This window comes from Corvus moneduloides, chromosome 12 (assembly GCF_009650955.1).
Source record: "Corvus moneduloides isolate bCorMon1 chromosome 12, bCorMon1.pri, whole genome shotgun sequence".
In the NCBI taxonomy this organism is placed as follows: domain Eukaryota; kingdom Metazoa; phylum Chordata; class Aves; order Passeriformes; family Corvidae; genus Corvus; species Corvus moneduloides.
In genome coordinates, this window is record NC_045487.1 from 3,373,024 (window position 1) to 3,397,858 (window position 24,835).

Here is a 24,835-nt window from a genome sequence, read left to right on the forward strand (position 1 = left end):
GCTCCGCCCCGGCCGGGCGGGCGGAGGTGCCGGATGGCGCCGGCCGGGCCCGGGCTGGTGTCACAGCGCGGGGCCCATCGGGGGCGGAGAGCGGCCGGGCCCGCCCTGCCGGTAAGCGAGGGGCGGGCGGGGGGCTCGCCTCAGCCTCAGCCTCAGCCTCAGCCTCAGCCTCGTCACCGGCTGCGGAGCGATGGGCTGGGCTGAGCTGGGCTGAGCTGGGCACACCGGGAATAAACCGTCCAAGGACCCCCTTTTTCCAGCGTTTCGCTGCTTAAATTAACAGTATCTCCACGGTCTGTCTTCTAGGTTAAAGTGGTTTCCATTCACCCCTCGGTGTTTTCTCGACGACCGACATCTTCCTCAGGCAGACAAGGCTTTAGGCCTGAAGGTGAAGCAGCCACAACTCGGCCTCTTATTTACGGTAAACAAAGTTACCGACAGAAGCACTGCATTAGGCTCAGCAGTGCGTCCTTCGGAGGAGGCGGCTGAAGGGCTGCGTGATGGGCTCGTCTGCAGAAGAGAGGTGTCAGGAAGGACATGGGATTTGCAGAAAAAAACCCTACAAAACGATCTTTTTATTGCTCATCTCATCTTTTTCATATTGTCACCCCAGACTTGCGTTTCCCCCAGACATATGGGAATGCTGATGGTAGTGGTGGCTGTCACTGTGGTCATGGTGGAATTTGGGATTTCAGGCCTTGTTAGGTCTGCGCTGTGCTGCTCCAGGGAGAAAACCAGAGCCCAGACAACACTAAAAATCAAATCTGTGTAATGCAGGTGACTCCTGGGACATTGAGAGAAATAGTTGTACCACTAAATGTGTAAAACAGAGAAACCCCAAACCAACCCCCCTATCGCCAACCTTAATTCTGTGGGTACCAACTCCCAATGATTGATTTATTGGTTTCATATGAATCTGTGTGTTTTTAATGAGTCTTGAATTGTGTTCCTTAATGTTTTTGTGACTTTGTTTGAAATGATTTTAGTATTATGTCCTTAGAAAAAAACACTCTCATGTAATTTTCAGAGACTTTGCAGTGATGTGTTTTAGTGCCACATCATATTGGCAAACTTAGCTGTAGTCCATTAATGCACCAGAAAGATGCAGCATAGTCTGTCATAACTAATCCATTATCAGGCTTCTCCCTTCATGTTAGGGATGTATTCCAGCTGTCAAACTCATGGTCACTTTGTATAAACTAATTTAACCATTAGGTCATATTGGTTTTTCCATTTGATAGAGACGTGACAGATTTGCATTGGTGGCCAGGGTGGTTTTAGCAAAGAGCTGTCAGACTGTTAGCTTTTAAAGCACAGTTACTGTTCAGATGTTCCCCAAGTTCGTGAAATCTGGGTGAATACAGAGACAAAACAGTAGTTTTAATAATTTCCTGTAAGGCTATTAATTTGCTCTTCTTGTAAAGCTTGCACTGGTATGTTAGTCTGTTTGATGTGTCTTTCATAGTCCTTGTGATATCTTTCTGTGTTTAATGTTTCTTTTGATTCTTTTTTCTTTGCTTCAGGTTGAAAAGATGGGGAATGCAGAAAGCAATGCTTATCAGAATCACCTTTCCAGATTTCTTCCTGAGGAGCAGTCTGACATTGATGGACTATTCAATACCTTATCAGGACTGGGTGGCTCAGCTGGAGCAAAAAATGCCAAAGCTACAAAAAAAACTGTGACTCTGGCAGCACTACAGGCAAGACAATCTGTTATTCATGATATATCTGGGATGTAGTGCGTTGAACAGAATTCCAGAAAGAAGCTATAAAGATGTGGCAATAGTTATTTTTCAAGGATTGCTCATCTCAATTTAATTTTTCATAATTTGGGGCAGGATGGATATTTAACTTTTGCTTGCAGTTTAACATGAGTAGTGACTTTCAGGTTTGCATTAATTTCTTAAATTGCATTTTTGGGTCCATTTGCAGCTTTCCTGATTCTGAAGTAAGTTGGGGTGTATGGAAATATTTTTACAGAGACCTGAAAAATGGGAAGAATATTTTTCCCCCTGGAGTCTGTAGTGGGGGATCATTTACAGATTGTCTTGAGAAGCTGTCACAAAGTCAGTTTTTATTTGGTTATGCCTGTCTCCCTCAACACATCACTGTCTCTAATCTCTTCATTTGTACTAAAAGCAGAGAATTCAATTTGACTTGATTAAGCTGTGGCTCCCTGTTTTAGCTAATTAACATGCATTATGCTTCTGATTAACTTTGCATTCATTTTCTAATCAAGAGAAAAATGATTCATTGGAATCCTTAATACCTTCAGCTAGTCAGGAACTAAGTGGCCCAATGAATGTAATGGTAAAGTGCAGTTTGATATGTATTACACAAATAATGGAGTCAAATTAAAACTCATTGAAAGCAGCAGGTTATTTTAAGGTGTTCAGCAATGCCTGTGCATACAGACCAGCTTCAGCCTTCCTGCAGCCTGGCTGTTCATGAGCTGTCACCGGTTTTTGGAGCACCAATTTTGGAAATGATGTTCCCGCTGCCTGATTTTTCAGCATTAATTCATCCAATGTCCTTAGTGCCTGTTATTTGTTTGGGACCTGGAAGAAGTTCTCTTTCTTGCTTTGCCCTAGATCAGTGTGATCTCTGATGAACATTTGCCTTTTCCCTTCCTGGCTTTTTGTTTACCAGCTTAAATTAAAATCTTTTTGAAGACTTCCTGTAGGTGCAGGGAGAGTGGCAATGCCATTTCTGCCTTGTAGGTGACAGTGCTCATGCCTGGGCTGGACTGAGATGTGACAGATTTGATCCAGCAGCAGTTTGGTAACACTGGTGAGGCCCCAAGCATCACCTCCTGTGCTCTGCTTAGGTTACACATCTTCTGGGCCAGGGCAGGCTGCACTGCATAGCTTGGGAAGCAGCTGGAGCAGGAACCTCCAGATTATTTCTTGAAGCCATTTAAAACAAGGGTTCTGAACTATCAGAGATGTGAGTTAGAGGGTTATTAAAGATTCCTTTTTTACACACCTCCTTTTTTTGCACCCCGGGTCCACTCTTTGGAATAGCTAGAAGCACAATGGAACAGCGCAGTGAAGTGGTGGGATTAGGTAGGTAATTCAGCAGTGTGAAGTAAAAAACCCTTGAGTATAATCTTTTAGTAGTGTTCCCTGCTGCCTCTCCCACTTTAGGCTCATGTAGGATTTTTAGAAAGCCTCTCAAAGACAGCTGTACCCCCTGTGACCATCCCTCCCTCCCTCCCTGTGGAGCACTCTGATGTGAAAGGCTGTGGCTGCTGTTTCTGCTCCTGCTGGAATCAATGGGAGTTGTACCACTGACGTCAGTGAAAGCAGCACAGAGCTCGGGATATTGGATCTCTTGTGCCCAGCAACAGCCATTAACAGCAAATAGGAGCAGCCCAGGTGGCTTCCACAGGAGTGGCATTGAGCCAGGGAATCAGTAATAGCAGCTCCCCTGAGTGGAGTAGGGCTTTTAGGCATGTGGGGCTCCACTGATTTCAGCACAGTCCCCACTGAGCTACACCCCGTGTGCAAGAGTCAGGTCAGGTCTTCAGCACGTTGTGCACAGTGCTGTGCACAGGGAGGACACTGGGTAATCATGTCCTCCTGCATGCATGTATTTGAGATGATTTATTTTTAAACAGTGTAATTATCTTGAACACTCTGAAAGTTGAATCCAAAGTCAGATCTTTCCCACAGAGCTATGATGAATGATGATGTATTCCAGCTAGATTTCAATTCAAAGGGCCAAGCATGCAATTCTGATGAATAAGTGCTGATTTTGACTCTCTCCTAACATCAGGGATGCTTTTTAAAAATCAGGTGATCTGTGCTTCAGTTAGTTGCTATGCAGAGAGAAATTTCCCAGGATTGTTTCTACACGTGCATGTAGGGTTAAACACTGCCTTGAGGCCAAAACTGAGATATGGAAAACACTACTTTCCTTTTAAGTGACCTCCACTATCAAAAGCAGAGTTAAAACACAATTTGGAATGTTGTACTGGCAGAGTTGGCAACCTTTGCACCAGAGTTATCACCTAGAAACCCTTTGCTTATACGCTATTAAGACTTTACAGTATTGCTTTTCTGAAGTCCATGGCGTTTCTAGAAAAACAGTATCAACCTAAATCACTAAAAAAATCACTATAAAAATAGAGATTTTTGGTTTTTCTCTTGGCAAAGCAGCTCTTTGACAAAAGTTTATTGCTCATACTATATTCTGTATGTCAGCACAGATTACCTGAAATGCATCAGTTATTCTTCATTTGTAAAATGTGCTCTTTGCTGTTTCTCTCACTGCAGGCACACACCCGGGAGCCCCTGCCAGAGCCAATGACTCTTCGTTTGTACAATGGAATGAAAAGCATTGACCTGCCTGGCAAATCATCTGGGCTGAGTGAACAGATTTCGAAGGAGCAGTTTGTAATTTTTATGTCCAACCTCTTAAAAGGGAATGCAGATGAGAAGATTAGCATAATAATGAGAATGATCGCAGGGACAGGAGGGCCTCTGAAGGGCAAACAAATCCAAGAGGTAAACGAGCAGTTAAATATGTGTTGGGGGGACAGTAAGAGAGCAGGGCAATAGTTAAGAGCCAGCAAGGGCTGTGGTGTGACTGGTGCTTCTGAGAACTGAGCAAAATGCTTTCTAGAGCTTTAGTTACAGGATCAGCTATGTAGCTTGCAAGGTGACAGAGTGAGATATCACAGAACAGTAATTCACCAGCAGCTCCTACACTGCAAAACGTGACCCTCCCCTCCCTCTTTCATTCCCTATTTTATGGAGGTGCTTTGTGAAGTAACATGTATCAAACGTCTTGAAAAAGGATCCTTTTCAAGACCTATGACACTGAAATAGCATTTCTGTAGTTCCTGACTTGTCATGGCAAGAGATGTTTCTGCCTTTGGGATTACAGCGTCAGTACTGTTTGACTTTATCTTCAGACAGTCGTTTGAAGCTCTTGGAAATTTCATTTAAGAAATACCAAAATGGTGATGTTTTAAAGTTCACAGAGGATCTGATCACATCTGTAGTCCACGTACTGAGCTACAGGAAGGAGCTGAAAGGTTGGAGTTTGGAGAATACGAGGGATTCTTCAAGTGGAGTTAAAGCTTTGGCTTCTGAGCTGCTCTCGGAATTGAAGCTTCCAGGTAAGCCAGCCCTGATTCAGCATATCCCAGAGCTTGTGTAATCAGTGATCTCATGAGAGTTTCTCTCTTTAGGTCACATCTTTGAATTCAAAGGGTGAGACCAAAATTTCGAACCTAGTGCTTAGAAAATGACATGAGAATTTTATTTATTTAGCTTACCATCTTTCTCCCCTAAATTCAGGTGAGATTTGGTTTGAAGTCCCAGTTTGTTGTGGAACATGTCTATTTTACAAATACCTGACTTGCAAGTGACAGGCATGGGCATCTGAATATCTTTTATTTAAATAAAATTTATCATATATTTATGGCTATGTCCTTTTATAAAGCATAAGTCTATCTTTGCACTGCTGTAATAACAGATTTTGGTGTCTTGCAAAGAACATTCATGAGTTGTAGCTTGGAGTCCGTGCTTCTAAATCATGACAGCCCAGCCAAAGAATGCCACAGGTAAATGGTTGTCAGTTTTATTGTTGCATTTGCTTAATGTAGTTGACACTTTACTGTTGCTGGCTCCTTTCATGTGTGGTTTTCTGTTCATTACAACAATGGAATATTGTGTTTACACTTAAAAATCGCCTGATTATTTTCGAGATGGTGAGACTTACTCCTGTCCCTGTGTGTCTTGTTCTTTAGATGGGACAAAACCCGTGGGTTCTCAGCTGCTGGAGACAAATTTTGATCAAAGTGTCATTGAGGACTGGGTGTACCGAGTTCCCCAGATCTCAGTTTTCCTCAGTGTTGTCATCAGGCAAGGCCTCCACGTCCTGCATTCCCTCCCAGACCAAACCAACGACATCCTCAACCTGGTTCCCCACTGCAAAGGCATCAAAGGAAGAGGAGTTGCCAGTCTCTTTGACATCCCAGCCATCATCTACATCAACTCTCACCTGCCTGCAGAGCTGCAGCACAAGTGGCAGCTTTTATTTTCCTCCAGGCTGCATGGGGAAAGCTTCTCACAGTTGTGTGCCCATATAGTGAACAAAGGCCCTTGCATAGTGATCCTAAGGGACGTGGATGGTTTCCTCTTTGGTGGGTTTGCATCTCACTCCTGGGAGGTGAAGCCACAGTTTCAAGGTAATACTCACTTTTCTTTTTTTAGTATCTCTGGTAAACATTCCCTGGTTTTTGTACAGGCACAAGAATCCTGTCCCCTTCGTGGATACTGGCTTTTTAATGAGCCACAGTGTTTTTTACACTTCCAAGTGAGTTTTTCTGTGGCAAAAATAACACTAATTTTCAAAGAATATAAAACACATGCAAAGTTACTCTTAGCATGGCAGTCAGGCGAGTTGCTGATTAATATTTATAGTTTGTTATTTGGTAAGGCTTTTAAAATTGCAGGACTTATTGATCACAGAACAAGTTTTCAGGGAAATCTATCAAGCCCTGTAGCTGCTTAGATGGAAAATTAAACGAAAATGAAGGAAATAGAGCACAGATGATGAATTAGTGTCTAAATAAATTTGCCCACAGGATGGCAGTCCTCCATCAGGAACACCTGAGCCTCCTCTTGCCATTTGTGCAGTGTCTTTGTTCCCCTTCTAAAATCCAGCAGCCAGAGGATTCTTTGGACAAGCTAAACTTCTTGTTCCCTTAAAACTTAGGTGGGGAGAGAGAGGGTTTTTTAAGGACTCTTTGTAAAGAATGTTTGTGATGGATTTGTGAAGAAAAAAAAGTGGGCTTTGGGTATTTGATGTTGCTGGGAATCCTCACTTTGGCTACATTAGAAACTCAACTCATGTCCTGAATGAGTAGTTGAAAATGACCACTTCAGACAGTATAATGTTATTTTACACTGACTACACATCCCTTTCCTTGTATTCTTCCCTGATAGAGAAACATATAAAGCATACAGGGCAAGCACAGCTCAGGTGCCTCTGAATACCAAACTGGGCATGGTGAAAATTGCTCTAAATCATCGACTCTAAACTGATTTATGTATCAGTGTAGTCAGAACTGGGGGTGTCTGCACTCACACCAATTTGTACAGATCTATCAGTTGGCCAGTTTTAGGTGATATAGTGCAATCTGGGCTAGGTGACACAGTGACATAATGTCCTAGTGGTGCCTCTGACTCTGCCCTTGATCACAGCCTGTAATTGCATTGATTCCTGTGGCTACACAGAGTTCATTGAGAATAAAAAATAGATCTAAATCTTGATGGGAGATCTACTGGCTTTCTGAGGTGGTAGCTGCTTTCTTTGAATGATTCAGCTTCAATTATGTTTTCTATTCTATTTGTAGGCAAGTTATTGCTTGCCCACTTGTCTGACCTGAGGTGCTTTTCTGTTTGCAGGTGACAACAGATGCTTTCTGTTTTCAGTTTTCCCCACTCTGGCTGTACACACATACACAGGGTACAATGACCACTACATGTATTTAAACCATGGCCAACAGACTATGCCAAATGGACTTGTAAGTATTCAGAAATGATGATTTGGAAATTGGATTTATGGCTGGTGTTTGGAAGGGTTTTGTGGTTTTTTGGGTTTTTTTTTGGAGAGCAGATTTGTTTCACTTGTTATTCTCTGAGGAAATTTGCATCCCAGAAGCAGCACAAAACAGTGATCTGTGTAACTGAGGATTCTTCCACTGGCTGCTCTCCCTGCCATGCCAGCTGCTTTTGGAATTATGGAGGAGAAGGCCCAGCAGAATTAGAGTGCAGACATTGCAAGTAGCTGCTGCTGCTGCTGTGTGATGACAGGGGCAGGAGCTCCTCTTACTCAAGTTCACAGATGAGCTCTCCAGATGCAGAGGAGTTTCTATAGAGAGCTACAACACACCACCTGTCTTGAAAATGCTTTACAGTTTTGGAGCATTGTGTGCCCATAACTTTGGGAATTGCAGCAGGCTGGAATTAATTTGCTCTAGAGAAAGTGAACAACATCAAATGACATTACTGGTTTCTGTAGATACTTTCCTAAATGGAAAAGAGGCAGCAAACCCAAGCACTGCCCCTCTGTTTGGAATGGAACTGTTAGTCAATAAACAGAAGCCAGGAGCTAAATTTCTGGCACAGCTCACAGATATTTGTATTCTGTAAAGCTTAGAGGTAGGCCAGTATCACTCAGGTAAGTTCTTACTTGTGTTCAGGAATAACAGATGTGGGTGCAGAGGCCCAGCTTCACTCAGAATCCCCTTCTTTCACCTACTCACAGAAGTGTGGCATAAATACTGAGCACAGCAGCTTGTTCTTAGGTTTCCTAACTTTCCCAGTCTGTTTTCCCTGTGCAGGATGTGTTTGATGTGCTGGTTTTCTTCCCAGGGTATGGGTGGACAGCATGGCTACTTCGGGCTCTGGATAGACAGTGACTATGGGAAGGGCCACAGCAAAGCCAAACCTCGGTGCACCACCTACAACAGCCCCCAGCTGTCAGCTAAAGAGGATTTTACACTGGATGCCATGGAAGTTTGGGCAGTGGGAGATGCCCCTGAGAGTGCAGGGGTAGGTGAAATTGTGAATTGAACCTGTGAAATTGTGTCCTGGTTGGAACAGAAGATGTGAATGCAAAGCTCACAGTTGTTGTTTTCTGTTTAAACACTGTCTCTCCATTGTAGTGAGTAACATTTTCTTTAACTGGCCCTGTGGTGCCATGAGTTTTGTAGCAGGCAGATAGCAAAACAGTAGTGGAATTATTGAGGGTGCCAACAAGAAGGAGTATCAGGAGCCATGAGGTGATCAAGTCAGAGTAGCAGTACTTTTTTCTGAATTTCAAAAGGCCTTTTTGATATTGAGGAATGGTCTCTGGGAGGAACCTCCTTGGAGGGGCTCAGTAAAACCCAGTGTTTCTAAAACAGACGGCACTGGAAACTCTCAAGGAAAGTTTAATCTGTAATTCATGAAGAGACCCAAAAGATTTCTTTATCAGTAACTTTAAATTTACTATTGTTTTACAATAAATTTATGTGAATAGGTTTATGCCAGTCTTTCTGCACTTGGTTTATTTTTGGAAATGAGTAGGAGCCCTCTCTCCAGTCTCCTCTATCCCTGCAATTTATTCTCTTACTAAACTGTCTGGTCTGTACAGTTTGGTGGGGTTTTAAAATTTATTTATTTTTCACTTCTTTTCATACTAAATTCATGTGCCCTGACTTCGCTGGACACATAGTTCTAAATAGAAACAGAGCAAACTGTTTACAGAAAATGTTGAATTGTAACTGGATCTCTTCTTTAAAAACTTTAGCACTTCAGACTGAGGTGAGGTTATCCAGGATGTCCTGGCTGGCTTGTAACCTGAATAAGCTTGAAATAGTTCACTGTCATCCTAGGAAAAGTTTATGGCCATTTTGTGTAGCTGCAGCAGTAAAAATCATTTGATGTATCCCAGTGAGTTTTGGAATTGGAAATACATCTTCTCCATTGTGCCAAGCTTGCAGACCACATCACTTATGGACTTTAGAGTGTGTCCCTTCCCTGTAGCCTGGTATGGACATTTTAAATTGACTGTATTTTATTTTGTTTTGAAGAGAAAAGGCAAGAAGAGTATCCTGGATGTGGATCCTCAGGCTCAGGCCTTGTTAGAAATGGCTGGAAAAAGTCGTCAGAGCGAAGGTCTGCGGGAGCCCATTGAAGAGGATGAAGATGATGATGATGATGAGAACTAAAGGAGCCACAGTAACATGAAAAACCTTTACTTTTATTTGCTTCCAAGTGTTAATGTTCCTTGGACAAGATTTTTTTCCCTTTTTTTCCCCCCTTAAATTTACCTAATTGTCTGGGACAAAGCTTGACCCTTGTACTTGTGTAATATTTAGGTCTAATGCACTCTTCTGCCTGAAGGGTTTTGTTTGGGGAGGATAGAAAAAGTAACGAGGGACATAATCATTAGGCATGGCTAAGGTCTAGCTGGATATGAATCTGCTTGCATTCCCCATAGATCATGTCTGCACACTAAATGAAAAGCAGCAGAAGTTACTGACAGTATGGCTTTCTGTCTTGGAGAGTTGATATGTACATAGTTACATATTTATAAAGCCTGTTCAAGGCACTGATTAAAGCTCTTATACCTCAACTGCACATATTTATTTGCATGCAATGGAATGAGTCAGCAAAGCTTACAGACTGTAATGATGTCCTGCATTGGTGAACATTGCATAGTCCACATGATGCCATATGAAGGGTGCTATTAATTTGCATTGCTTCAGTTAAAGCATTAAATTTCAAGCTTTCTAAGTCAGATTTTCAGCAGGTGACTCCATATTCTGTAAGATGTCCAGAACAGTTATACAGCAACAAATTTTATACTACTACACTACCCTTGGTCCAACTCACTTCACCTGCTTCTGCAGAAACTTGTCTGTAGGTTTTTAAACTTGGAACAGAATCACTGGAGCCATATTTATCCTAAAAATGGGCCATACCTCCAGCAGGAATTCTCTAGAGAAGGTACATTCTTTAGTAGCCTCATGAGACTGGAATGAAAGATCAGGCTTTTAAAAAGGTTGAGTAAGAAGCAGCCACATTTAATTGAGAATAGGATCTGTGGATACCTTGTGAAAGAAATAAAAATCAGGGTTATGTGTTTAAAATGTTTAAAGAAGATTGCTGTACACTTTATTTCCACATAATTAATCATTACTCTATTATAGAAAAATGTGCCCAGAATGTGAAATGCAGTTGTTGGGGTTTGTGCTCTGTTTTGTGGCTGTTCACCAGTCAGCACCAGTTTTGTCAGGTCTCTCATACTCAGGACTTTTTCTACTTGAATTAGTTCCCATCTCTCAGTAATTATTAGTTTGACCTTGCTAATTCTATGTGTAATTAACTTGTCAAAAATAGCTCTGATTTCTACCACGGGCTGTAATTTCTAACTCAGCAAAAAGTTTGGTTATTGGTGTCTCTGGTTGTCAGTGTTTCTCGTCCTGAGGAAAAGGACTGTGTCAAACCCCCTTTGTCCTGGCATGAGTTTGTCTTCTTTGCAGCTTACAGCAAAACTGTTGTAACAATAGAATTCTACAATTCCTGATAATGTGGCCTTCCTTCATGTTCTTTCCCTTGGTGTTTTCTTGTATGTGATTTTTTCCCCCCACCTGTTGTGAGGGAGCCGGATTTGAATATTCTGAACAATCTGCACTTGTGCCTTAATGTAGATCTCGTTTCTAAAAATTATATTAAACAACATGAATTTAGCCTTGAAAGGAGAGCATGAAGAAATCACTCCAGCCAGGCATCCTAGGACTCAGCTGTGTGTTTTGTGGAGTACCTGAACTAATGCTTGGGGCATTTCTATACTGTTTGTTCCAGCACAGAGAGTGCTGTGAGGGGCCTGGCATAGTGTCCTTTTTATCCTGTATTTGCTTAGAGAAACCAGATAGTCTCCCAAATTTGTAAAAAAAATATACCATCAGAACGATTGCACTGATACTTTTGTATAGTTTTCTTCTCTATATATATTAATAATGTTAAATTGTGCAATGTAAGGAGTAGCAAGTAAGTACATGATGCTCTCTGTAGGTGTGGTGATAGCAGCTTTTGTTTGAACATTCTCAAACTCCCACTCTGAGTCTCAGAGGTCTTTTTCACTTAACAGTGACTAAGCCTATTTAAATACTCCCAAGTGGATGGCATACAGGATGAGACAGTTGAATTTCTGCAGTCAACCATAAAATAAATAGCTAGACTTTACTTTCCTTCCATGACAAGGTAGAAGCTTGCTTTTGAGACCTGAAAGTATCTGCAAGGGTTAAAAAAAAAAAGTGAATTGTACAAAGCTACTCTCCACCAAAAATATTTCAGTGGCCAGGTTTTGATTTTTAATGAGTATCAGTATAGCTGTTTCTTTCTAGTCTATGATTTCAAAATGTAATCCTGTTTAAACATCATCTTGTGACTATCAGCATAGCATTCTGACCTCTGAAATTGTAGATTTTTGACAAGTTTGTGTCTGAGACTCTTCAGTTTGAAGGTGTTAAGCTGGGGCAAGAAGAAAACTGACACTATGGTACTTCAGCAAATGTCTCAGCAAAGCATTATTTACTAGGACACCCACTGATGCAAGCAGCAGATGGGATTACTCAAAATTGCTCTTTAAATGTAAAAGATGGGCTTGGGATAGACTCAATTTTTCTTTTAACCTGAAGATTAAGAAATCTGGGCTTCATGCTCATACACCTAAAAATATCCAGAAGGCTTTTGTCAGCAGTGGGCTTTGCTATGATCTGAACAGCTCAGTCTCTTTTGTGCAATTCTTGACCCAGCTGCAAAGCTCAACATCCCTGCTCTGTTCCTGACTCATCTTTATGCTCAGGCTCTTGTGAAAGCGAGTCCCTTTCCCATTAAATCCATCCTCTGCTGTGCACTGGGTCTGATCAGCCTTCCCTTTTTCTCCTGTCAGTCACACAGGTACAAAAACTGACAGCTGAGGGTTGGCACTTCAGCTGCCTGCTCTGTTTGACAGCTCCCCACAGTTTCCTTGAAAGTCTTGCTGAATCAAGGCTGGATACCTGGGAATCCACAAACGCTGTAAGTTGAAGGAAAAGAAATGCCTGAAGGCAGGTCTTTTCCACTCCTCTAATTCAACATAAAAGGACATGTCTAAATCATGAGTCTCACTCAGATGCTTGTCAGTAACATTTTAAAATGTAGATTTTATTAATAAAAACGATTTTGATTTAAATAAATAAAATTTCAGGCACAATAGATGTTTCTGTACAGGTGTGAAACTTCTTTTGTCTGGGACTAGCACAGCCTTCTGGACATACAGATTGGTGCTATAAAAATATACCTGTTCTTGGTGTAAAACAGGAGCCACTCTGGAGGTTTCTGCAAACAGGTCACCTGGAGTGGGCAGAAGAGTCTCTGGTGTGAGGGCTGTTGGTACAGATGCACTTGAGTACCTTCAGGAAGGATGTGTGGCATCACAAAGCCATGGATTTGGATTATCCAGCATCACAGCTCTGCTCCAAGTGTATTTTAGAGAATCTGAGTCAGTTGTGACATCCCTTTGTGTGCTTTGGGTGGCAGCAGCGCTGTTCACAGAGTTTGACGAGCTCGGACACGATGAACACTGAGGAAGCCAGGCCAGTGAGGAACAGCAGGTCTGGGAGAGGAGAGAGTGCAGGTGAGCTCAGCTGGGCAAAAATCCCAGCCCAGGGCTTTTCTGCAGCTGGGAATTGTGCTGATGAACCCCTGGCTGCCCTTCCCAGTTGAGAATTAGGGACACCACTACAACAGACAAGTAACACCCACAGCTGGGATAGTCCCCTTGGAGGGTGGAAACAGGAATCCTTTGGGATCCCTGCCCCCTGCTTGTGACAACAGCCTAATGTAGACATAACACGGTGTGCTGGGGTGGAATTTGCTGATTCAAATTAAAATCTGTGGTGCATTTCAGCTGGGAAACCCTGCTCTTTCCAAAGGGGGTGTCAGCATAATGATCTGGGAAATATCATCATACAGAGCTCCTGGAAAGTCTTGGCATGTCTGCATTTACTTGCATTTATGTGCAGTAAATCAGAATTCAGAATCTAAGCTGGGATAATATTAAATACTGCTACTATTTGGGTACAGCTCTCTAAATACCCAGGTATAGGAGCTGTAGATTGGTTTCCCCTACCAGTGATGTGTTGGGAGCTAGCAGAGCAATGGCATCTGCTTTCTAAAGTCACTTTAAGGAAAAAACAAACAAACCATTATTGATTTTGCAACTTACCTAAAACTCCTAAATTCTCTGTCTGGAAGATCTTCTGTAGTGGAGGGATGTAGATAACAGCCAGCTGTCCCAAAAAGGACCCAAGCACGGAATACAAGAACATGCGGTTTCGGAAAAAGCCGATTTCAAATATCAACTTTGTCTAGAGCAGGGAAAAAAAAATTTTTAACTTTTCCCAATCTCTGTTGGAGCTAAATGTCACCCTGATACTTTACATTTCAACTCCATTACTTTTTAAGTTACATAAACACTAACTTAGAGCTGTATAATTGAAAGTGTAGTTGCACTTGAACTGTAAAGGATAATTTTATCTATATAAAAAGTTGATAAAAATCATACTGCTTTAAATTATAAAACTCCTTACTAGGCAAAATGCTGGTATTCTAATGTTTGTGTTTGTGATTTGAGACAAGAAATTACTGCTGACAGAGCAATCTCACCTGAGAGCGACATGTCAGGGCATTGAAGAGGTCAAAAAACACAAAACAGGTGAAAGTCATCGTTGTGGTTCGAGGAGTTATGCCCCCTTTTGGAATCTGGAAGCACACAAAAATTCAGAGATTAGTTTAACCTTACAAAAATACGCCAATTCAATAGAAGAATTAAATGTTCCCTTTAATGAGCCCAGTCAAATCAAAGGGTGGTAAAACAAAGGAGTAAATCTAGTTCTAGCTGTTACAGGTAGCATTCATTTCTCTCTGCTCATTTTAGAGTTGATGATCTTATCAACCCTATTTTAAATTCTTAAACTGATGTGGACTTTGAGTAAAGAACGTTCTAAACTAAATTACTGAAACTTAAAGTAATAATTTACCAACAGCAATCCATTGTACTTGGCATTTTCTGCTGGGAAAATGGAAAGCTAGAGGGGAAAGTCCCTTAAAGTATTGATGACACATCAAGTAATAGGTTTCCCATTCTAGACTGTAAGCTCCAAATTACAGGTAACAGAGGGAGGCAGGAGCAGAGCTAGGAGCTGACCCTGCTTTCTCAGCCCTCTGTCCACACTGATCCTTCCCAACGGGATGGATTCCAGAAATCCTTCTCATGTCCTCCAGAAACTGTTGTGCTCCATCCACCCTGATGGAAACAAGATCTGAGTGCAGATCTCCCTCACCTCCTTCCAGAAGACAAAGAGGGTTCCACTGATGATGATGATTGCTGACATGAAGATTTTCAGGATCAGCGATTTGCTGAGTATGGTGTCCGTGATGCACCGGGGGGGCTGCTTGATGGTGTCCCTATCAACAGGTTCAACCCCCAAGCTGCCTCCAAGAGAAGCAGAGGGATGTGTTAATGAATGCAGGGTGTCCCCAAATGGACATCCTGAGAAACCAGGATGGAGCTGGAGGATGCAATTCCTTGGAACACGGCATGAATATTCAAGCAAGGTGACACAAGGCCCAAATCTGTCCATGACACTGATGCCAAAGGCCTTTTCTGCATATTGAGCTGCTAAAATAACATTAGATCATCATACCAGTATCCCACCTGAGAGTGAGAGCTAACTGCGAGATGTGCATAATGTGGAAGCAGTAATTATATTTAGCTGTTATTGTAATTAGCACTTGCATGAGGTTCCTAAGTCTTGTGATTTTGGGGCATATACCCACTAGTCCCTGCCCATTCTACCAGCAGGTGATGCTCTCAGGATAACAGGCCATTCCTGGTTAAAAAATGGAATAGTTAAGTGATTCCACCATAAAGCAGGAAAATACAGAAAACCCCAAGTAAATGCGAAGTGCTTTCTGAAAGACCAGAAGGGAACAAAAGTGCAACTTACCCAACCACTGATGATGATTGATGAGGAATCACAACACTTTATGAGCCAAATTCACACATGCAAAAGCCAAGATTATTTTGCTCATTTAACTCTTCCATACCTCTGTGCTGGCGGCCCATCCATGATGATGTTGATCCATAAGATCTGCATGGCATTGAGTGGATTTGGTAGGTTGAGCACTGTTGACAGGGTAATTAGGCTCAAAGCTGAAATACTCCTGCAAAGCACAGAAGAACATTATTCTGCAGGGCCTCACCCCAAAGGTGCTTTCACAGGAGCTGAAGCAAACAGGAACTTACGTGCTCAACTGGAACCGGACAAAATTTTTTATGTTGTAAAATATTCCCTTTCCCTCTTCTATTGCATTCCTGGAAGGGAGAGGGGAGTTAATTAAGTAAAGAGCACTCACACTGTTTTACGTTGAGCTCCCTCTGACACTCAAAACACAATTTGTCTTTTGTAGCCCTTATTTCAGTAGAAATTCAGAGCCCAGCTCAGGAGGAGGCCGTCAATGCAGCTTCTCACTTACAATTCCTTTATCAACGAGTAGATCTGAAAACCTGGGCCAGGTTTTGGTTCATAGAGCAGGCCTGGACCTATTTATAGACTCACTGTACGTACCCTGCCCACTCTCTCTGTTATTGTGAGCCAACAGAGCATTGCAAATTATGTTTTTCCTCTGAGCTTCCTGGATGTGGCAGAGTACGAGGTAGAATCATGAAGGATCATCAAGTCCAGCTTTTGACTAAAAAAATCTCTGATCTACCCAGACTTCCAGGTACTCTCAGATACCCAGTTAGCTGCAGCAATGAGGAGCCAGGGCTTTCAGGTTAGAGGTGGCTTGGTCAGCACCACTTGGAAGGAAAGTCACTGCCATGTATGCAACTAAAAACGAGTCAGAGCCACACTGGGGCTCTCCACTTCCATGTCCTGCATCCTGCCTCATTCCCAGGGCTCCTCACGCAACAGGCTTGCTGCAGGGGACAGCCAGAAAGTAGCTGAAGAGCAAGAAAGTCACTAAACCTACATCACTTTTGAGAAGTCATCGTCCACGAGGATCATGTTGGCAGCCTCTTTGCTGACGTCTGTCCCCGCTTGTCCCATCGCGATCCCGATATCCGCGGATTTCAGGGCCACGGCGTCGTTGACACCGTCTCCTGTCATTGACACCACAGCACCAGCCCTCTGCAAGGCCTGTGGGAGGGGAGAGGTCAGAGGCTCTCAAGTCAGAAGACAAACAAGTCCTGTTGGCAATTTCAGAGTCTGTACTATTTGCTTTGCTCTTTTCATATTGAAAGATCAGAAGTGCTGTTTGGCTCTGAGGGTAAAACAAACTCGGCACCACACCAAGGACAAAACTCAGAGCAAGAATTAGGAGATTGTTTTTTCAGGAGTGTAGGGAATCTCACAACTCCAGCAGAAGTTAGAAGAGGGGAGTAAAACCCTCAGAAATCATTCTCCTGATGTTATACTTGCTAATACCTCACTAGTGTTTTTCAAATGCCCAGGCCAGGCTTGCAAGAGAAATCATAAAATCAAAGAATCATGGAATATCCTGAGTTGGAAAGGACCCACAAGGATCACCAAGTCCAATTCCACAGCTAATACCTTCAGAGAAATAGTGCCAGTGCTCTAGCTGAGGTTTTACAGTCCTTTAGTTTGAGCTGATCCTGCTGGGGAAGACCAGGTCATGTACAGAGCTGAGGCTCCCTCCCCCTTGTTTTTGTGAGGCACACAAGGAATTTGAGAGGCTCTTAGTACCTTTATTATTTTTAGTTTGTGCTTTGGACTTGTTCTGAAGAAAATGGAAACCTGAAAACAAAAAAAGGACAAAATATAATCTCATATTAGATGGGAGCTATTGGAAATAGGCCTTCTTTATGTAACCAAAGCCATTACATTTTGGACAGTGGAGGAGAGCTCTGCCTCTGCCAGCTGGTCCAGCTCTTCCCCAGACATGGCTTTCAGCTTCCCATTGCAGAGACCAATATTCTGTCCTGCAAAGAAAAGAGATACTCACACTCTAAATATGAGTGGGTTCTATAATCCCAGCAATGCCACCTGTGTCTTTTAAGAGTCTTACACTAAGGTTTTGCCATTTCTGGTGCTAAAATAGCGGAATTAATTTACTGGAATTTGGCCCAGAGTTCATAGCTGCTCTATACTGCATTTAATATTTCAATGGAAAAGCAAAAACTCAGTGACCTTTAAAGCCTCTACTGCACACACAAAAACGATGAGAAAGTTGATTATTAAGGGATATAACATTTGACTGATGTGACAGACACACCACAGAGCCCCAGGAAAGCAGCACAGTTTGGTACCTATAGCCACAGCCGTTTCCAGGGTGTCTCCAGTGACCATCTTTACTGACACACCAGACTCAAACAGGACCTGAACAGCTTCTCTCACTCCAGCCCTTGGGGGATCAATTATTCCAACCAGACCTAGAAATGTTAGCTTGCCAAGTTCTGGACCTGAAGCCAAAGCAAGTACTAGTAATAGAGGAGAAAAGAAGACAAGAGTAAATTGTTAATGATGTATTTCCATGCTTTAAAAGGAATATTTAGAGAAGATATTAAATTGCCTGTTTTCCAGCAGAAAAAGTCATTAAAAACAGATCTTTATTCATTAAAATCAGATCTGGTACAGACACAAAAATCCAGTCCACTTAAATAATAGTTTCTCTGAATGAGAGCATTTCTGTTTGACGTGTTTCTCTTAGGATTTCTTTCTTTCTAATTTTAAGCTGTCTAGCACGTCTTCCCTAAATGCAGATGGATTAAATCTGGGCAGTGCTATGTTAAACCAGACACTACTAAACTACTAAGTTAAACAACAGCATTCCTGCAAAAACTTACACTTTTTTTAAAACCTAAAAATGTGAAATGTAAATTCAGTTCAACCAGTGAAGCTCCTATCATGTAAACATCCAGCTCTGAACATTTTGTCTCTGTTCTTGGAGCACTGCTCATTATCCTTCAATCATTCTTAAATCACTCCGGGATATTTTGCCAGGGGTTCATGTCAGTGTTGCTTTGATGGTGGAATCATAAACTGCAGCAGCTGCCTGAGTTAATCACTTCCCTTCAGAGCAGTGATTTGCCATTGCCACGAGGGCAGATCATTTGGATATTGTAAATCAAGCGCTGCACAGGAGTTCCTAACCACAAAGCACGGGGTGGGAGAATATGTACATTAACTGCCCCATCCCCCAGATCCGGCTGCCAAGGCTTGTTGTCACCTCCTTACCACCTGGGAACGGTGCCCGTGTTACTGTGGGAACACCTGAGACGTTTCTGAGGGGATGTTTCTGGTGATGAAGGAGGTGACAAGTGTGTAAAACTCCTGTGGGCTGTGCATGACAGGCAGTTGGGATCAGATCGACAGATTTGGGCCTAACAAAGGATTGAACCAAGCTTCAAACAGGAATCTCAACACCCAAATCCACATTTGGAACTCCTCTCAAACAGGCTTTTGTTGTTCTCTTCTCCAAAAGCAAAACTTGGCAGAGCAGTGCTTAGATCGGGCCCAGCACAAAGCTCTCCAGTGCATCACCCAGACCGTATCCCAGACAATCACAGCACTCCATGGAAGAGAAACATTCACATTTCCAGTGCTTATTTTCAATTCCTTTCAAACTCACTAATTTAAACCCAGCAAAGAAAAAAAAAAGATCAGCCAGCAGACCTAAGATATGGCTCTTGGCACTGTGACAAGTGTTGGGAAGAGATCACAAAAGTGATGCTAAGAACTGATGGCTTTAAACTGAAAGAGGGGAGATTTAGATTGGAGATTAGGAAGAAATTGTTCCCTGTGAGGGTGCTGAGACCCTGGCACAGGGTGCCCAGAGCAGCTGTGGCTGCCCCTGGATCCCTGGAAGTGCCCAAGGCCAGGCTGGATGGGGCTTGGAGCAACCTGGGATAGTGGAAGGTGTCCCTGCCCATGGCAGGGGTGGGATGAGATGAGCTTTAATGTCCCTTCAACCCAAGCAATTCTGGGATTCTATGATCACTGAGCCTCTGACCATCCTAACCATGACAGAGCAGGAAAGTTTTAGGCCAGATAACCTGTAAGCTTAAGGGACACGGACAGTAAGGACTCACCTCGAAGTCCTGAGGAGCCCAGTCGCTTTTCCTCCTGCTGGTAGAGGGCTTTCTGCTGGGGCGTGAGTGCCAACGAGATGCCACCGCTGTTGTACAGAGAGCAGTACTGGATAACTTCTTCAAAGGCTCCTTTCATGAAGTAAATATCTTCCTGATCCTTTAAAGCAAGGAGAGAATACACTTTATCCAAAAAAAAGAGCACAGTTTAAATGAATAAGTCTGTAATTGTAGGTAGAGAAGATTCTGTTTCCTCTTTTACCTGTTTCGAGAGATGCCCAGGAGCATCCATGTATTATGGATAGGATGGGATATTTTTGCTCTGCTCATTTTTCATGTTCAGCCCTCACAGACAGCATGGTAATGAAAAGGTTGGTGAGTTTTTAAACCAGAGCACAGTATCAGCCAAAATGAGCTCCCTAACCCAGTAAGGGATGAATGTCCAAACACTGAATCCCTCTCTCCCTGTCAGTTCTCTCTGAAAAGCTTTTGTTTTCCTGCTCAAACCACGGTATGGAAAGTATTCCCTCCTCCCATTCAAACAGTTTTACAAGCTAAAATTCCACCCAAGCCGGGAATGTTGAGGTTTGTTCCGTTTTCTCCCGACATAGTTAACTCCTGCAAACATTATTTGCTGAAGAGATACCATTTCATGCCCATTGTTGAGGTGCACAATTAGAAACATGAAACCAGCCCCTGCCTCTGTTTGCTTTACCTGATTTTTCAGTGTGCATTTCACAGCCATCCACTTCTGCTCGGAGCTGAATGGAATTTCCTTCTTTCTTACATAAATGTCCTTTATGTCAGCTAATTCCATCTGAAGCAAGGTAAAACAAAAAGAGCACTGTAAGGCTGGACGTTGCCAAAGCTTGGATATATTTTCCATATCACAAGGATTGACTGTTGGCCGTGTCCTTCCAGGCTGTCAGATCCCACAGAGCTCAAGAGAAAACACGAGCAGGGAAAAATTCATATCTCAAACCCAAAATCTTTTGCTTTAGGTGCCTGCTATGGGATAAATTAAACTGGAGTTTGAAGCTTGACCCCTGTTAAATTTTGCAGGAATTAGAGACCTGACATGCCTTTTGGTGAGAGGAACACATCCATTCCCCAAACCTATGGCAAAGCAATGGGATGAGCAGATTTCTGGGTTTCTTTTCTGGGTTATTGCCCAGCAACTCTACTTGAAAGAAGAAAGGAAATAGCAAACAGCTGAATGGTCAGTTGTGGATGTGGTTTTGAATTATTTCCTGATGAATTACACTCAAAAAGCAATTCACAACAAAACCTTTCAGTCCAAATCAATACACTCTTGCTCCAGCAGCATGTGTGATTATTGCAGGTGAAGTGGGAGAGACTGGAAGCTACTTCTGATCACCTTCTTCCCCAGCCCCCACCAAAACAAAAATTTAAAAATAAATATAAGAAAGACAACCTCCCTCATATTCTGCTATTGCTCAGCTACTGAATGCCAGAGCAGGAGGAAGGTTTTAATTCAGCATTTAGGGAAATGGAATGCCATTGCTTGAAAAAAGAAATTAAAAAAATCATGATTGCAGTGCTAGAGTTAGTTACAAGCTTTAAAAGCAGGAGGTAAGACCAGATGTTTGGAGGTGCATCATTTCATCAGGGACCTCCTGGGTTCTACAGCCCACCTGAGGGCGAGGCCTCAGGCTGGGTGACACTGCTGAGGTGATACCTTGAGGTGCTTTACAGCTCTGCCTGGCAGTGTGAACGCAATATTCATAAAACCATCTTGTTTTACATAATCATTACTAGGAAAAAAGTGAAATCTAGCAGCTGACCCAAAATGAGGGTGACCCTCTGCCATGCAATCTGGCCTGGCCTGTTCCTGCTCATTTTTAACTCTTGCTTTCCTCCTGGGCTCTTAATTGGCATGTGCAGGAAATATAAAATGAGCTGTCCAGTCTGAGCCCAAAAGAAATGCATAGCCCAGCCTAACTGCAGGATTAACCAAGCCAAAAGAGGATTGCTGTCAGCACAGAAGCACAAGGAAAGAGTCCATGACTAAAGGCTGACTGGGAGAGGCAACATCTATGACCTTGGGCAGAGGAGACAAGGAAAGATTAAACCAGTCTGGGGAACTTAAAGCAGTCTTACTCTGCTGCCAGACCTAACAAATCCAGCTGTTATTTATTTATTTATTATAATTTCAGGAAAATTTTACACTCTAAGGACCTTACCTTCATTGCCAGGGCAATGAGAGCTCCTTCTGTGGGTTGTCCTATCACACAGTTTTTCCTGATAACGGCGTTATTGACTACACAGCCAGCCTAGAGAAAGGGACAGCTTTACATGGTATATTTTTTTTCATTACTGAAGTCACAGCTTTTTCATCTCTTTAAATGAAATGATGAAAGATTGGGGAATGAAAGGAACCACATCCCAAAAGTTTTGAGAAAAGATTTCCCCCACGGCAGCATCTCTTGAGATCAGTTCTTGTGTTTTCTAAAGCCACTTAATCTATAAGATGCACCAATATTCTGGTAAAATATTATGCTTTGGATAAATTAACATCAAGAAAACATGAGATACATCTAATGACCTTGATATATCATGAAAATGAAAGCTCAGTCTCTCCTACTGTTGTTTCTAATGTGCAGTAGGAATAAAATGGGACCTAATCTCCATTTGAGATTCCAGCACAAATCATTTCACCACCCAAACACTCACTCCAGCCTCCAGCTGAATGTTAAAAATTTTATGTAAAGCTGACACAAACCCAGAGGACATCACAATACATTTATAAATGGACTGTGTAGCTGGCTAATGTCTACAATCTGTGCACGTTAAAAACCTGACTGTGGTAAAATGTATTGGTCTCTCCTCTGCCAGAACTGTATTTTTATCTAGAATATCATTGCCTCCTGAAGCTGATGGCTCTGGTCTCTCTCTGCATGTCTTATGATCACTGCCTTTCACCCATAAGCTTCAGGAATTACATCACACTCAGTCTTTCCTTGAAAATGTTTTAGCAAGACAGTCTGTTTTAGAATTACAAAAGTGGGTTTTCTTCACACTAATTATCCAAAGTCATTTGTGCATCTGAAAATTGACTGTAACTAGGATATGCTGGTTCATAATTTACACTTACCTCCACGAGTTTCCCAACGGAGATGTTGGAAAATTCTTTAAGAATCTCCTTGGATGGCAGAAGATAAACATTTCCTTCTCCATTGTAGCCCACCCCACTGACCTGAGAGAGGGAGAGAAAGATGGGAAATTTCCTCTGTACCTGTCAGGAGTGGACTGCAGATGTGTGCAGGGGGCTGCACTCAAGAAAATTTTCACTTTTAAGGAGTGCAGGGATTCTTCTTTCTGTCTGAAAGCAATGCTTAAAGAAAAGGCTGCAGACAGTGACAATATCACACTAAAATGGCTTTATAGGGACAAAAGGAGTCAATTTGTCTTATAGGGAATTTGTTTGCTGTGATTCCACAAGTCCCCTGCAGCTCAGGGGAGAGCTGCAGCCCTTTGGCAGCAGTGCAAGGGGTTTGTTCAAGCCCTGCCCTCCTCATGACTGCCCTGTCTCTCCTCTGCCGCACATTTTGCATTTTCCCCTCACTTTGCACAGAGACGAATGAACCAAGCAGAGAATGAAGCTGCTCCTATAATAAATATTCCTACAGCCAGGTGGACCAGCAAGGGTCAGTGGCAGGTTTCAGCATTTACAGTAATTACAGGTGATGCCAGTGGACATTTCTGTGGTACCTGAGTGGTTTTTGTACCCTCAGCCTCACCTCTGCCTGCCCCAGGGCTGCAAAAATCCCTTCACTTTAAGGGAATGTGCAGGAAACTGCTTGGTTTGGGGCTGGCCAGCCTTCCTCATTTGGGTCCGACTGAACCAAAGGCAAATTCAGTGCTGCTGAATTCCCTCAGGAAAGCCTGGATTCCTGCCTCATCCATACCTCTGCCTGGCAGCCGTCCGAGGTCACGAGCCGGGTCACTGTCATCTCGTTGGCAGTCAGAGTGCCCGTCTTATCTGAGCAGATGACATTGCAGCAACCTGGGGTGTGGCATTGAAGTAAAACCTTATAAAATGAAGGCCTTGTTGCCTTTATAAAATCATGGCTCAGGCAAGTTAAACAGCAGAAGGAGAAAACAGCCACATATCTGCACCTGTTATTTTTCTGAATGCTTATGCTATAGGTAGCTAATGGTATGTTGTAGTCAGTAATAGCCAAAGAGTCTGTTGTAGTAGTTTAGCAGCCAGTGAATCTGTAACATGAATGGTAACATACAAGAAGTGTATAAAAGAGGCTGCTTTGTTTAATAAATGGCTTTTTGGCCCTTGAAAGAGGCACTGTCCGTGTGTGTCGTGACTGCCCCAACAGCGACACTGAGGCAGGAATGGTTTTAATCAGAACTGATCAATAATGCAGCCCAGCAGTGAGAGTGAGAAGGGGGAGAACAAGTTTCACTGATGTGGTTTAAACTGCACCGGTGAAAGGGAGAAAAGATCAAGAAATGGATGAGCTGCCTAAGAAGGAAGGAAAGGATTTGAGTGCACACTGGGGCATCGGGAGCATAATTCGGGTGTGAGATGTGGTAGGAGCCATCCAAAGAGGGTCACATTATCTTGGTCAGTGTTTCTGGGCTGCAATATCACAGAACAGCTGCTCTATTCCAAAAAGACAGCCCCAATTCCCACTCTGCCAGTGAAGCCTTGCTTCTCTAAATCAGAACAGCAGCCCTTCCCTGCCTCACCAAGGGACTGGGAGAGGAGGTGGGTTAAAGACTGCTACAAAAAATACTCCAAGATCAACACCTAAGAGCAGAAACTGCCCCTTTGCTCTGCTTTGTGCCAACCCTGATCCAGTAAGGCACATTTTTCCAGAGTCCATTTACAAAGTGCTGCAAAAGGGTGAATTAGCTGAGCCACCGCATTCCAGATAGTTTCCACTCCCAAGAAGGGGGGAAATTACTTTAATATGAAACAAGAATAAGGCTCCAGCTTCCTTCTGAGTCTGAATATCTTCCTGGCTCTGGAGGTGATCACAGTGCTCAGGCACAGACCCCCACAAGCATGATGACTTCTAGGTAAAGACCTGGAGAGAAATAAAGCGGATTGGGCTGTAATTAAATGAAGCACAGTTTTGAAGGATTAGCAGACAGCAAAGCTGTGATCTCCAACACCCCGTTTTTAGTTACT

The 24,835-nt window shown here is 42.8% G+C and overlaps 2 protein-coding genes across 4 annotated transcripts in view; one reads left to right on the forward strand and one right to left on the reverse strand.

The window, feature by feature from the left end:
- Window positions 1-12,764, forward strand: MEAK7 (MTOR associated protein, eak-7 homolog). 3 transcript variants are annotated; one of them, XM_032121636.1, is made up of 9 exons: window positions 1-111; window positions 307-421; window positions 1,524-1,700; window positions 4,278-4,508; window positions 4,981-5,125; window positions 5,759-6,199; window positions 7,422-7,540; window positions 8,391-8,570; window positions 9,593-12,764. In XM_032121636.1, the coding sequence occupies exons 3-9, from the start codon at window positions 1,533-1,535 to the stop codon at window positions 9,728-9,730; spliced, it is 1,422 nt and encodes a 473-aa protein (XP_031977527.1). In that variant the 5' UTR covers window positions 1-111; window positions 307-421; window positions 1,524-1,532; the 3' UTR covers window positions 9,731-12,764. The 3 variants fall into 3 exon arrangements, with proteins under 3 accessions (XP_031977527.1, XP_031977528.1, XP_031977526.1); XM_032121637.1 differs by having other exon boundaries at window positions 307-388; XM_032121635.1 differs by lacking the exons at window positions 1-111; window positions 307-421 and adding an exon at window positions 1,316-1,433.
- ATP2C2 (ATPase secretory pathway Ca2+ transporting 2) overlaps window positions 12,686-24,835 on the reverse strand; it is a 25,757-nt gene continuing 13,607 nt past the window's right edge. The window contains exons 13-27 of the mRNA XM_032121634.1: window positions 23,592-23,689; window positions 22,778-22,879; window positions 21,867-21,956; window positions 20,378-20,479; window positions 19,666-19,822; window positions 17,884-18,054; window positions 17,459-17,556; window positions 17,321-17,371; window positions 16,587-16,753; window positions 15,859-15,927; window positions 15,660-15,776; window positions 14,894-15,041; window positions 14,217-14,312; window positions 13,777-13,918; window positions 12,686-13,164 (exon numbers count right to left, since the gene is read on the reverse strand). Coding sequence (XP_031977525.1) covers window positions 13,052-13,164; window positions 13,777-13,918; window positions 14,217-14,312; window positions 14,894-15,041; window positions 15,660-15,776; window positions 15,859-15,927; window positions 16,587-16,753; window positions 17,321-17,371; window positions 17,459-17,556; window positions 17,884-18,054; window positions 19,666-19,822; window positions 20,378-20,479; window positions 21,867-21,956; window positions 22,778-22,879; window positions 23,592-23,689 — 1,721 coding nt within the window. The 3' untranslated portion in view covers window positions 12,686-13,051. The remainder of the gene's footprint in view (window positions 13,165-13,776; window positions 13,919-14,216; window positions 14,313-14,893; window positions 15,042-15,659; window positions 15,777-15,858; window positions 15,928-16,586; window positions 16,754-17,320; window positions 17,372-17,458; window positions 17,557-17,883; window positions 18,055-19,665; window positions 19,823-20,377; window positions 20,480-21,866; window positions 21,957-22,777; window positions 22,880-23,591; window positions 23,690-24,835) is intronic.

What these genes read in the sequence shown, in the direction of transcription:
- MEAK7 (XM_032121636.1), top strand. Translation starts at nt 1,533, where the DNA reads ATGGGGAATGCAGAAAGCAATGCTTATCAGAATCACCTTTCCAGATTT. An exon ending in TGACTCTGGCAGCACTACAG is followed by an intron (nt 1,701 to 4,277) that starts GCAAGACAATCT and finishes CTCTCACTGCAG; the next exon opens with GCACACACCCGGGAGCCCCT. An exon ending in ATGCCCCTGAGAGTGCAGGG is followed by an intron (nt 8,571 to 9,592) that starts GTAGGTGAAATT and finishes TTTGTTTTGAAG; the next exon opens with AGAAAAGGCAAGAAGAGTAT.